The 13,259-nt window shown below is 35.7% G+C and overlaps 1 protein-coding gene across 1 annotated transcript; it reads right to left on the reverse strand.

Annotated features, from left to right (window-relative positions):
• Positions 1 to 1,853: 1,853 nt before the first annotated feature.
• On the reverse strand, positions 1,854 to 12,707 carry LOC132606664 (serine/threonine-protein kinase STY46-like). The gene is made up of 16 exons (XM_060320259.1): positions 12,091 to 12,707; positions 11,619 to 11,733; positions 11,145 to 11,218; positions 10,880 to 10,999; positions 10,493 to 10,547; positions 9,795 to 9,905; positions 9,215 to 9,268; positions 7,149 to 7,321; positions 6,953 to 7,060; positions 6,298 to 6,371; positions 5,989 to 6,164; positions 4,339 to 4,434; positions 3,204 to 3,284; positions 3,058 to 3,111; positions 2,798 to 2,932; positions 1,854 to 2,308 (listed from the first exon to the last, which is right to left on the reverse strand). Exons 1-16 carry the CDS (start codon positions 12,282 to 12,284, stop codon positions 2,222 to 2,224), a joined length of 1,707 nt encoding a protein of 568 aa, XP_060176242.1. The 5' UTR covers positions 12,285 to 12,707; the 3' UTR covers positions 1,854 to 2,221.
• Positions 12,708 to 13,259: the final 552 nt, after the last annotated feature.

A 13,259-nucleotide genomic window follows, 5' to 3' on the forward strand; every position in this document is an offset into this window, starting at 1 on the left:
AGATTAACCGAAAAATCGCTATGGTATAAATTTTTCTAAATAACCGGCTGAACCGAACCATTGACACACCTACTACTACTATAGAGTAATAGTAATTACCTAAATAAGTAGAATACTTTAAAGTCCTTTAATTTCAGTATATATTACTGTCCTTAAAGCTATTTACAAAAAAAAATACATAAAAAGATGAATTGTGAAAATAGAATAGGGAGATATTATGGGCCAAAATCATAAAAGTTTTGGTCAATTCAAAAGTGATTATAAGCTAGTATGAAATTATAAGTTTGGGATAATCAACTTATGGCTCTTAGCTAATTTTGACTTATAAGCACTTTGATATTTACCAAACGCGCAGATAAGTAAAAAAAAAAAATACTTAACTAATTACCAATTAAAAGCTTAGCTAAGCACCCTCTAAGTTATCTATTGCAAGTTTAATACAAAGACTCGCGATGTCATTATTAGATACGTTATTGTTCTAACTAGAGTCTATACAAGAAGAAACTATTGAGAAGTTTTCATGAGATTGATCTACGAATATTTTGACGCAATGGACTATTTTGTTTCTCTTAATTTTATATTTAACCCCTGGCGGCTGGGGAATCAAAGTTACCAATTATAAAAAGAGTAAAGATGATTTTTATGAATTAATTTACGGAAGTTAAAATAAACATGACAATTGTTTCCTTCTTTTTAAAGTGGGTTTTGGTCCTCCATTACCCTAAACACCCCCACCCCCACCCCCCGGGGCAAAACCCCCCGGTATTTTTGCGATTTTAGTTAAACTGAATCAAACACATTTAACATTTTAATTTTTTTTACCATTTTTTATTTAATTCTCTTTATAATTCAAACACATCTTTTAAATATTATTATATTATTTTCTAAAAAAAAATTAATCATAAATACGGTGTGCACGCGTAATGTGCATACCCATACCTTATAGGAATATCTCCTTCTCAATTTCTCTTTAGAGATATATATCTTTAAATTATATTATTAGCTCAAATAGGATTTGTATTAATAATATATAAGATTTTACTATCATATACGAATTTAAGTGGTTGATTTCAAATATCCTCTCAATCATAAACATGTTTTTAAAATCTCAAGAGTCTAGACTACACTTTCATTGCTTTCCCTCTGATATATTTGTCTTTTTCTTTTTTCCCAGACAAACGTGCCCGGTCACGGAACATACTAAATTTAGTAATTGATGAATGTTGGTTAATCTTTCAGTCTCGGCAATAGGATCTCCAAATGCTTCACATACTGCATTTCATTTCGTTTGACATTCTGCAAAGTTCGTTTGGTTGCAACATCAATCATGGTGAACAAAAAGTATGGCAATCAAGATGGACATGGTTGAAAATTGGACATGCCCATTTTTAAGAACATGATGTGTTTTAACTGAATAAAATCAATATGAGCATACCATGGAAACTTTGCTTATATTCAGTAGACTAAAGTCTTTATACATTTACACTTGTCATCTTGAAGAAAACTGTTAAGGTTACTTGGGACGTGGACATTGCTTGTGAAGATATTTCTAACATGTCTTCATGTCTAGATCATGTTGTGTTTATATATATTCCTAGAAGGTTTAATGGCTCATAACTTAGTCAAGCTCTCAATTTCATTGTTGCATGAATTTTTTTGGGAAAGAATATTCCCGAGTTGGATTGTCCATGATGTTGTAGACTCCTTTGGACATATCATGTTCTTAATGAAGATTTCTATTGAAAAGAAGAAAGAATAATAATAATAAGAAGAAGAGCAACAAGAACAAGAACAAGAACAAGAACAACACATAGAGAGAACAGAAAACAAAAGACATACGACTAACTGAAAACTAGAAAAAGATTTGCTTGTTAAGATATAAAAAGCAGAAAGTTCATGTACAATCACCAAACATCATAGACCAAGGAAAATCAGGAGTGAACCGAACCATTATCCCTGGTAAACGTTGCTCGAGTCTACAAGCTCCACACAAAACCCAAAAGCTTCTAGGCTAGCTTCTTGAACACAAGAAGGAAAATGCTGAAAGAAAGAAGGGTGTCCATGTCCTCATCGTCCTCATCTCAAAAGAATTAGCAAAAACTTCCCATTGAAAATGACGACAACATTGATCAGGAAAAAATCTGTACAATATGGATAAAGAAGCTAGAAGTCGTGTTATAAGATTATAATTTTTATCAACATTCCCTATAAGTTTATCTACTTAGTTGTGTCCACGTCTGAGGACTGAAAAGAATCCTCCAGATGACTTCTTCTCCTCTTTGCGACGATCATCTTCCTCATCTGCAACCTGTCCCACAGAAAGTGTTAACAGAATGTTAATGTTTAACAAGTTTTCACTTGAGGAGAAGTTGGGGAATTTTGAAGTATTAAAAGCAAAAGCAAAAGCAAAGCAGTAATAAATACTGCTATATGACTATTACACAATTGTAACAACAAAGAGGAGAAGGAAAATGATGCTGGAATTTGGATGCTGAAGATTGGACGAGAAGAATCCCAACTTAATCACTCATTACAAATTCACATTATGGGTGTCAAACTTCGTGAGAAGTGACCATTCTTTTTGCAAACTTGTATTTTGGCAAACAACAAAGAGAAACTAATCCATTCAGCTACCTCTATGTATTGGAGCTTGACAAAAAGATGGATGTTTTCGCTAGGGGAATCGATCCACGTCTACTCTATCAATCATTCGTGTTGTATGTACACGCATTAAATTTTTCATTGGAGCAACAGTAAAGATAGGATTGATCGAGTAATATACAAGAAATAACTATACCTCTTTTGCTACTTGCTGCAATATCTCTATTATTTCAGGAAAATCAGGTCTTGATGTTGGATCTCGTTGCCAGCATTTCTCAAGTAACTCGGCAAGTTTTGGATGAGTATGTTTGGGAATAGATGGTCGCAACCCCTGATCCATTAGAAAAGAACGGTTACCATCATATATGCATTTCTTTATTATGTCTCTGCCTGCTTGTGTAGGCACAAGTAATATGCAAATCAACCATCATGGTCGCATTTGATAATATACCATACCTTCTGGACCACTCCAATTGCAGCTTGTAGTGGGGTCAAGTACTCATATGGAAGCTGATCATCAAATAAAGAGATTAATACAACCAAACACAAACAACAAAAGGTAACTAAATACCAAAATTTAACAACCACAGATGAATAAATACCTTTCCAGTCATCAATTCCCATAACAGAACTCCAAAACTGAAAACATCTGCTTTGTGATCATATGGCTTGTGTTCTATAACCTTCAAGAACAAAGAGCTGCTATAAGCAAATGCAGGTAAAGTAACTATTAAATGAGGGCAAAAAAATCTTCAGACTTGGAAAATAATAAAAGTAAATCACAAATTGCAAAGAACATACAAAAGTCAACATAAAAGAGTTAAGTCGTCTTCTTCTCCCTCCAATTTTATGCCTTCAGCATATTTTGGAACCCAAAATGGGGCTTAAATAGACAGATATGTTGGCCTCTGTTCTGATATGAAAGTCTCACCTCCCAATACAAGGCATCTAATTAATCCTTATCCAGAGCTCTAGAGAATAAACCTACATCTAATAAAGTATGGAGATTCTTTGGAAAAAGCTATTCTGCCTGTACCTCTGTGCTTGTGGGAGGTAGCAGGAACTACGTGGAACTGGTCGAGGTGTGCGCAAGCTAGACTGGACACCACGGTTATTAAAAACAAGCTATTCTGCATTAGAAGTCTATAGGCTGATAGAAGATACAGTATCGTATTTGATCTACTTCTCAAACAGATGTCATGCAGGGCATTTGGTACGACCCACTTTGGCCTACTCGAACAAAAAGCTCATGCATGTACTTTCTTTTGGGTAGGATAAAGAAAATTACAAATTGCATGATAAAAATTCAGCTGAAGCCATAGTTAATGCTAAAACTAGAAGTCTAATTTGCAGCTCCCTTAAGAATCTGACCTTTTCCTTTTTCAGAGACTGAGAATCTGACCCTCTCCTTAGAAGCAAGTACCAGCCTAAAGCTAGACTAGAGGTGTTCGGTCATAATCCAACACACTATAGCTTCATCGTCGGCTTTTCAACGAAGTACAACGACCAATTGTGTGAATAAATAGTTCCTCTCTCTCGCTCTCTCTCCCTCCCTCCCTTTCCCCCTTTCTTCTTCTCAGATCAACTTTGGGTGTTGGATCTGATATGCACACTTAAATTTAAGATCTGCATCAAAATCTGCCCTCTCAAAGCTCATTTCTTACTGGCTCAGTGCTAGCTTAGGTAGCTGTAAGACCAAATACACTGTTGACATTAATGTTGACCACCAAAGCATACCTCAGGGGACATCCATCTATAAGTCCCAGTCTCCGCTGTCATGACGCCAGTCTGTGCCTTCACTCTAGCAACACCAAAGTCGGCCACTTTAACAACCTGAAATAATAGAGTATGGGTAAAAGTTGATATGAAACAGAATATGTTGTGTTAGCATAGCGGCTTAGACGAAACCAGAAGAAAAAGAAAGAAAGAACTGATAATTTATGAAATGAAAGCTGAAGAGAAGATTGATAGTTTGCTATTACATGGCTTTGGCAAGCTCATTTAGGTCCTTGAAGTGGGAAAAGGGACATGATGCATAAAATTTCCAAGAAATTTAAAAAATAAAAGCAGATCTTTTTATACTATAAGTAGGAGAATGGAAACAGACTGTCCAGTGCAAAACAACTAAAAATCTAACTTTTATTCTCAAAATTTACCAACTGATTTCAAAAGATTGAGAGGATGAACTAATTAAAAATCCAAGAAAAGGTACTAATGCTACAACCAAACAAGTGATGCCAAAAACATAGTATTTAGTTAGTCCAAGCAAATTCACCAAAGGGTTTAACTCTACTCGAACTGTACAAATAAAATTTGATGAAAACTCAAAATTTAGGAAATGAAAGGAGAATTAAAACCCTGAATCCATTTCACACTTTCATCCACAGTCTAAGACTAATCTATAGAAAGGTAGAGCTGTTGTACTTTCTCAGACAAAGAGATAGTTGAAAGTAAACATCAAATCATAGCATGGTAACTTCTCTGAACCTTCCAAAAATTTTTACTAAAGAAGGCTATCAGACAGTAATGATTTTGATTGCTTCGTTACAATCAGCTTTTCCATGTGTTGTATAGAGAATAGTATATTATGAGTTAGTAATTATCAGCCTTGAGGCATAAGTTCCTCTCGTTGTCTCATTTCAACTTAGGGAATCTGCTTATAGCTTACCTGCTAAATTCATAGAAAAATCAAGAGAAAAATGTATTTTCCCCTATCCGCCGAAGTGTTGGGAAGAGTTTACACCCTCCCCCTTGTCTTTACCTTCCCATTCTTAAACAAGTTATAGCCTTAATATTTAACATGCAGATCTGGTTCCGGCTATCCCGTCAAACTTGAAATTCATGATAATGCTCAAACTAAAAGATGATTTTATTGCTAAGTTTACATATCTTATGTTTACAATGAAAGCATGAAATTTCCATGGAAACCCCAAAACCCAAACATGGGTTATCTTTATAGTATCTCTATTTTGGATATGTCAAGAGTTAGAGAAGCTCATCAATAAGATGAACATAACTTCACTTAGCAAAAGAGTAGAAAAGAAAACATTATTAATAAAGCATAAGTAGAGATACTTTTTCCTTAAAAGTCTAATTAATCCTAGGATGACATCTCCAATGGCTATCCGATATGCAATTGAAGAACTAATCCTTTGGACTATGAGGTTGTCTCCATGAGTATAAGCAGTTGAATATAAGTTGCACAGAATAGAACTTACTAAAGCAAGATTCACTCTCATATTCACTTAGTCATGATAGAAATTGGACTGGTGCATATTATGAGATTAATCAATCTTAATATACAACATTGACAGCTGAAAACATCTAGCAATACCATAGACGAGAAACATTTACTAAATTATTGTGCTTAATGAGATAGTATCTTACTTCATTTTCATCCATCAGTAGATTGGCAGCCTTCAAGTCTCTATGTATGATGTTATTCTGATGCAGGTAATTCATTCCTTTTGATACATCAATTGCTACTTTGAGCAAAGTAGGAAATTTAAAACTGCCCTTTTGTTTGTGTAAATAGTCATATACGCTTCCTCCAGACATAAACTCTACGGTTAAGGGAAAAAAAGTAAAATCATAAGCAAGAAATTTATTTGGAGAAGGCAAGGAGAAGACAACCACGCTTTCAAACAAAATATGCTGTCTGAAGCTTAAGTGTCCCTGACTAAGCTATTCATATACCTGTCACTATACACAGGTTTGGAGGCTTAGTGCATGCCCCTATGAATTGCACAACATTCTTGTGACGAACTTTTCTGCAAGCACAGACACAAATAAAGTGTCAGAGAAATTAAATCTTGAAATTATATATAGTCCTTGGCTACCCAACACACCCAATTGCATCCAAGAATGGAAAATAGAACAAATGCATAGAAAAGGAGAGAAATATTGGCTGATTAATTAGGGATGATAGCAATGGCAATCTAAAGTATTATTGAAACATAGTGACTCATCCGATATGAGCAATTTTTGTTATTTCCTTAAGCTACTCTTTCCTAACGCAGAAGAAAGTAACATATACGACCTTTCTTAAAATATCAGCAAGGTGGGAACATATGCACGTCAGCATGTATACATGCAGCAGTAGGAAAATGGGTGCCTACTCTCGCACAATATAGAAATAAAAGCAGTTCTCCCACAATTATTGCAATAACACAAATGTTGCTCCTTCACAAGATACAAAAGTAATCTCAGGACAAAATAGAACTAGAGACGGAAAGGATATTGGCCACTAAGAATGAAGATGTCGGATCAGAACAAGCCAAGCACAGAGAAAGAAGTCAAAGTTTATATAAAACAGCCATAACCTCCACAGGTACTATGCTATCCAACAAACCTCATGATATAAACTTCTTGGGCAAACTCCTTTTGCAATTCTGTGTTCAAGCGCTCAGATTTGAGGATCTTGATAGCTACTTCCTGACTGCAGTATGTACCTTTGTATCTGAAACAATCAGATAACCAAATAAGTTGCTTTAAAACGAAAAATGAATCATGAATCATGAATATGATTTAATGCATGACAAACTTACAAGTCACCATATGAACCAGAAGCAATCTTGTTTCCGAACTTTAGAAGCTGATGATCAATTTCCCAGACATCAATACCATCACAAGGTATTGTCACGGGATCAAGTTCACATTTGACCACTGTTTTGGTCTCCTTTCTAAAAGACTCTGATGGACTTTGACTTGGTGAAGATTTCTGCATCGCACTACTCTGGTTAAACAATAATTAAATATAACCAAGCAAAATAACTGGTGAAACTTATATTTCTTTTATTTGATAACCGTGGTGTCAGGGCCAGCTTGCGCGCACCTCGACTACTTCCACGGGGTGCCTGCTACCTCCCACTAGCACAGTACCGGGTCGCTCTGTCCACCAAGGATTGGACAGATGGGAAGAAATCACCTAGTGTTTTTGCCTCCGCTGGGATCTGAACCAGGACCTCATGGTTCTCAACCAACTTCATTGACCACTAGGCCACAAACCGGTGAAACTTATATTTCTCAAAAAGTCGAAACATGTAAGCAAAATATACCTCTTAGTAACTGCAGAGTTTCATGTAGAGTAAAAACGAACAAATCTATTCATTTCGCAGGCAAGTGTTTCTATTGTAATTTCAGTTTCTCCAGGCATGTGAATTTATGCTTGAAATTTTTGGTGTTTCGGGAAATGGGTACCATATTTCAGAATTTTCATTTTGATAATGAAACCTAACAGCGACCATCGGACGAAATTAAATACAGATAGCAGAACAATGAGTCCTGGAAATGTGTGTGATATGCCTATAATTGCACAAGGATAGATGCCCTAAAGTAGAGATCTGCAGGTTACAGAAGCATAACTGCATGGTGACACATGATTCCTAGCAAACAACTGAACAAGAAGAGATTCCTCGGAAACAACTGAACAAGAGATAGCTAATAATTGTTAAGAAAATGGACCTTACCCTAACTAACCGCATGAGCTAGCTCAAGATATGAGGATTTCCTAAGACCATAAGAGAACAACTCATACCCGCGAACAATGTGAGATACTTAATACCCTAACACACCGAACCCTGGACAACTCAACCGTGGATAACATAACATGAGGGCTTAACATTTGAATAGGGATGCTCTAATATTTTGTTAAGAAAATGGATTTTGGGCCTAAGTCAACCCAAAAGCTAGCTCATGAGGCAAGAATTTCCAAAAAGTAGATAAGGAGACAACCACCCACTCCTCAACCAATGTGGGACAATCTAAAAATAAGTCTAGTTTCCCCATTGACAAGATCTCAAGGGGCCACCCAGGAACTGAGAACTTGGACACAAACATAACAAACATGAGGACACCATACTACACCAAACCATTTCAATTACTCCACATTTTTAAGTAGAAATCTCTTCAAAGATCAGTGGCATTTCTAATAAATGAAATAGTATTATGTTCCAATCTTATCAACTCCAAATAGAGATAAGGGATTATAACTACTAACAAAAACAAGGAGAAGGGTGAGCAGCATGTATAGCAGCATCCGAAAATTTATCACGGATCCAAATGCAAATCAATTGCGGCTCTATGTTGAGGTTACATCTTTTGTCTAACCAAACCAGATTATGGAGGGAAGGGGAACAAATCTTCAGAGGATTACTTGTTTGAGGTATGTTGGAACCAACCATACTGGCAACTATTATATGGACATTCAAAGAAGCTACACCTCAAGATGTATTAACAAAATATGCAAGCTTCATGTCTATGAATGGGAAGGGAACCCAATTTATTAGTTAATAGTATTTCCTACTGATGCAGGTGCAAACTTAAAAATATGAGCACATAAATTAGCATTGGACTTCAAAAACTTGTCCCAACAAAAGGATTGACAACAATAGAAGGCCACAGTAGCATGATATGCATAAATCAGCAGAAGTGGACCATACAGATAGAATCCATCGTGATTTCTGACCACCATTAGGAAAAAATTTGATCATAGACTAAAAAAGACCCCATTGAATTGTTAAATCTAGAAATTTGAAGAAATCATAGACATTAGCACTAAGGATTTTCCTGAAAATTGGTTGGCTTAACTTGGGTAGGAAAAACTAGGAGATACCTCAATCATCATAAGAATTTCTCTTTTCAGCGCCATGCGAAGCTGCTCAATTTCCTGACAAGAAACCACCAGAAATGAGACCACAGGAAAAGAAGCATCCCTCAGCATCCTTACCTTTAATTGAGTGATAGAGTTGTCATCTTAAAAAAGCATTAACCCCACTTATCCAAGAAAGGTAACAGTGGCCACTTATTCACTCTTTCTCAAGAGATAGGTACTAAATTATGCACACACATGGAAATACGACACTGAATATTTACTTAGTAAGCAACTACAGAAAGTGCCCCGTTCCACGAGCCAATGAAAATCACTTTGTGAACCAATACTTTCTTCTCCCTAGTTTAGAGATTGAAGATGAAAAGTTATCAAAAATTGTTTTCCCAAATAATAACATGAAACAACTGCATAACTTCTGTTAGAGAGTGATATATTTACTGCATACCCAAGAGAGGAGAGAAGAAAAAGCTAAATAGAGGTAAAATATGTTACATTATCTACCAATTCTTCGTATTAGGTGAAAAGATATAATAGGAGATATTGCAACAGTATAAAAGCAATGAGGTAATGGCTGAAAATATACCTCATAGGGCCAACCATCAACAACGAAAACATCTAGGGAGTAGCCATCAACAGAGGAAAATACATGTGCTTCCTGGATATTCAGCCCAAGCTCAGCTAGTAATGAAGTTAACTGTCACACATTGAACGAATTCATTAATGCTTCACAGTTTTTTTAATCATATGTGAATTAATATAAGCTGCAAAATTTGTAGTCCGGAAAATACAGTCCTCCTAACAGTACCACATCACAATCCAAAAAGAACAGGCAGGCTTTTATGAATTATTGTGTCACCAAAAACAAGTTTGCCGTTTCACCTATGGTTCTCGAAACCTCAGGTCATAAAACCACAATAGTCCGTACCTTCAAGCATGTTGGTCAAATAACTATCCATCCGCCACCCCCACCCCACCCCACAACCCTCAACACCCAGAAAGGAACCATTAAGATTCAGACATAATAAAAACTATACGTGTGTTGGTAGATATTGGTTTTAATATTAGAAACATGAGCTGTCTTAACTGTCAAATCAAAGCTCAGTTTTGCTCCCACCTCTACACCAGCAAGGGTGTACATTTCTATCAAGCATAATAGTATATCAAACAATAAAGCACATCTGTACTTCTGTCCAGCTCTTTCTTAAAGTTGCCCCCCTCCTTACATCAAGAATATTCTTTCAGTACCTATCAAAAAATAACAATAAAAGCACATCCAACTACCTGGCTGAGGAGCTTTGGCTTGTCAACAGTTGAAAATGTAATTTCATGCATGGGCCTGTCATAATTATGTACCATGTTTAGTAATGGCGCCAAAATATATGTAGAAATGGCATGCAGAAAAAGGGAACAGAGTTGAAATGCTTTCCACCTTGATGAAATTAATGTAATCACAATTTTCAAATGAGTGAAGGTCATGCGTACGCATTATAGTGATGAGTTAAAAACACAAATTTCAGCATAACAATGAGAATGATTACAGCAACAAACTGGAAACAGTTTATTCCAAGCTTTTTGCAGGCGTCCTCTATGCATCATCATCATGTTAAAGGGATAGAGGAGTTCAAAACATAAATTAAGATAACAAATTAAAATATCAAGATTGTATACCGTAACAAATTTCCACAAGTAACAGTAGCACTGTCCTCATCGTGAACTTCAGATTTGCTAGCTTCAAGAGCAAGTGCTTCGAGATTAGGGGAAGAACCAAAGGCAGGTAGAGGAAGGACACTGCACATTAATATGGAGGGAACATTTTAGAATAATCAAATGACGGAAGTCATACTGATGGAATACTTTACAGATGCGACAAAGCACCAAAAAACAGTACCCAATGACAGTAAGATGTCCTATGGAGAAAAGTTTTTTAAGGTACCTTCGGCTAATTTCCTTCTTTGCGGAATTAAATGGAACAACATCTATTGAGTTTCCATCAGAAACTGGAGCAACCTGCATAATGCCACGTTTGATTCAACACGCAAGTACAAGTAGCTTGAGTCAGATAGAAGATAAAAAAAATGCATGCAATTAGCATTGTCGTGAAGGATCCAGTTAAAATGAATGAAATGGAAATGAAATTACAGAAACTTGAGACGTCATTGGATGCAGATGAAACATAAATTGAAGGGGTTGAGGTGAAGGAAGCTGATGAAATCTAATTCAATGAAATGCGTTGTAAAGTATAACCTTTACAGATGCACATGTTTTACCTTACAAACTCAATTCCTTACCTATTCCAACACATCATGCATGCACTTATGATATTAATATGCCAATAGCTGAACTACTAGTATTCCATTAGTCTAGAAACATGAACATTTTAGTGTTCTATCCGGCAAAAGTAACTAACCTGCACCAGCCGGACATCAAAGGCAGGTCTATTAGCTGGATCATGTGCGAGATATAGTAACCGCTTGTGCGTGAGTACATCTTCTGCACTCTCAACATTCACATCTAACGCGTACCTTAAATGCAAAAACAACTTAATCAGTAAATCAATTTGAAAAAACGCACCAGCTTAATTCACTAAGGTTCGGCAATTTGCAACTTCCTGCATCCAAAGCATTATATTAACACATCTATGAATGTATCTGCAAACCAGACGAATTACCAACAAAAGCAAATTGACATGCTTCATTTAACTCTTATTTCGATCTGAAACTTTTCACATTAGTAAAAGGAAACGAGTATATACAACCTAAAAATATTAACTGCGATAAGACAATGAAAGTGTCAAAAAAAAAAAAAGGAACAAATCTAGGCATAATCAACTCAATTCGTCTATACATTAAGCAATCATATGACATCTTAGTGAGAGTTACCTAGTAGGAAGGCGATTAAAGTGAGACCAAAGCTCGTCATCAAAACCAGGCTGTTGAGCCTCAGTATTATCAGATTGTTTAAGTCTACGAAGAACCTCATTATAAACCTCCATCTTTTTCCTCTGTTGCCTGCTGTTCGTAGGTGCAGAATCCACTATTCTACTACCACAACTCTCGTTATCCTCCATTACCATTTCAATTCTCTCACTCTTCTACAGTCTTCTAGAATCTTAAGATGTATTAACAAACAATGTGCTGAGGTCTAAAAGCAGAAATAAGATATGAGCTTAGGGATTAGGTGTGAATATACAGAAGGAGATAAAGGTGGTTTTGAGGGAGCAGTTCATTTGCTTTCTCTCTCTCTCTCTCTCTCTCACGTTGTTTGTGTTGTTTTCAATTTTCTTCGGGTTTAGATTACTGTACTTAATTAGCTTTTGCTTTCCTTTTAGCCTTTGGGTTTATAGTTATTCAAGTTTAGGTGGTTTAACTCGTGAGACATGACTGAATAAACTAATAAGAAAAAATTATTAGAGATAGAATAAAAGAAAGAAGAAGATTTATGGATAATCTCGAGGAATTGGTAGCAGTGCTGAAGAGAGAGCGGATCAAGCTGCCGCATCACAAATACGTAACACCCCTTCAGTAATTGGCGCTTCTTATTTTCCACAAAACGGCCCCTCAATTATATCTACCAAAATACGACTACTCCTTATTACTCGTGCTGTCTACGTCCAGATCAATTTGTTAACAAATATATGTGACCTTATTATATACATTTTTATCATTTGATTAATATATATTTTTATCACAATTTATAACTTTATTATAACACAATGTCTAACTTAATTATAATAAATAACATTAATAGTTGATCTAAACATCAAATGTGAATAAATTTTGCCAATTGAATCCAAATCCTTCGGCGGTTTAGGTCCAATAGATCCTGATTAGGGACGTATATTTAAATAGATGGATGTGGATTGATGTGTACCTATAATCCACCTCTACAGACCATGCGGTCACGTGGTTCTTGGACTAAGTTATTTTGGGATTATAATTTTGAAATTCAGATATAATAAATTTAATATTTTAAAAAATTATTATAGTTAATAATAAGGATAAATTGGGAACGAATAGCCTGTTTGGCCAAACTCCTAAAATTAGCTTAT

This window comes from Lycium barbarum, chromosome 8, assembly GCF_019175385.1.
Source record: "Lycium barbarum isolate Lr01 chromosome 8, ASM1917538v2, whole genome shotgun sequence".
NCBI classification, from domain to species: Eukaryota; Viridiplantae; Streptophyta; class Magnoliopsida; order Solanales; family Solanaceae; genus Lycium; species Lycium barbarum.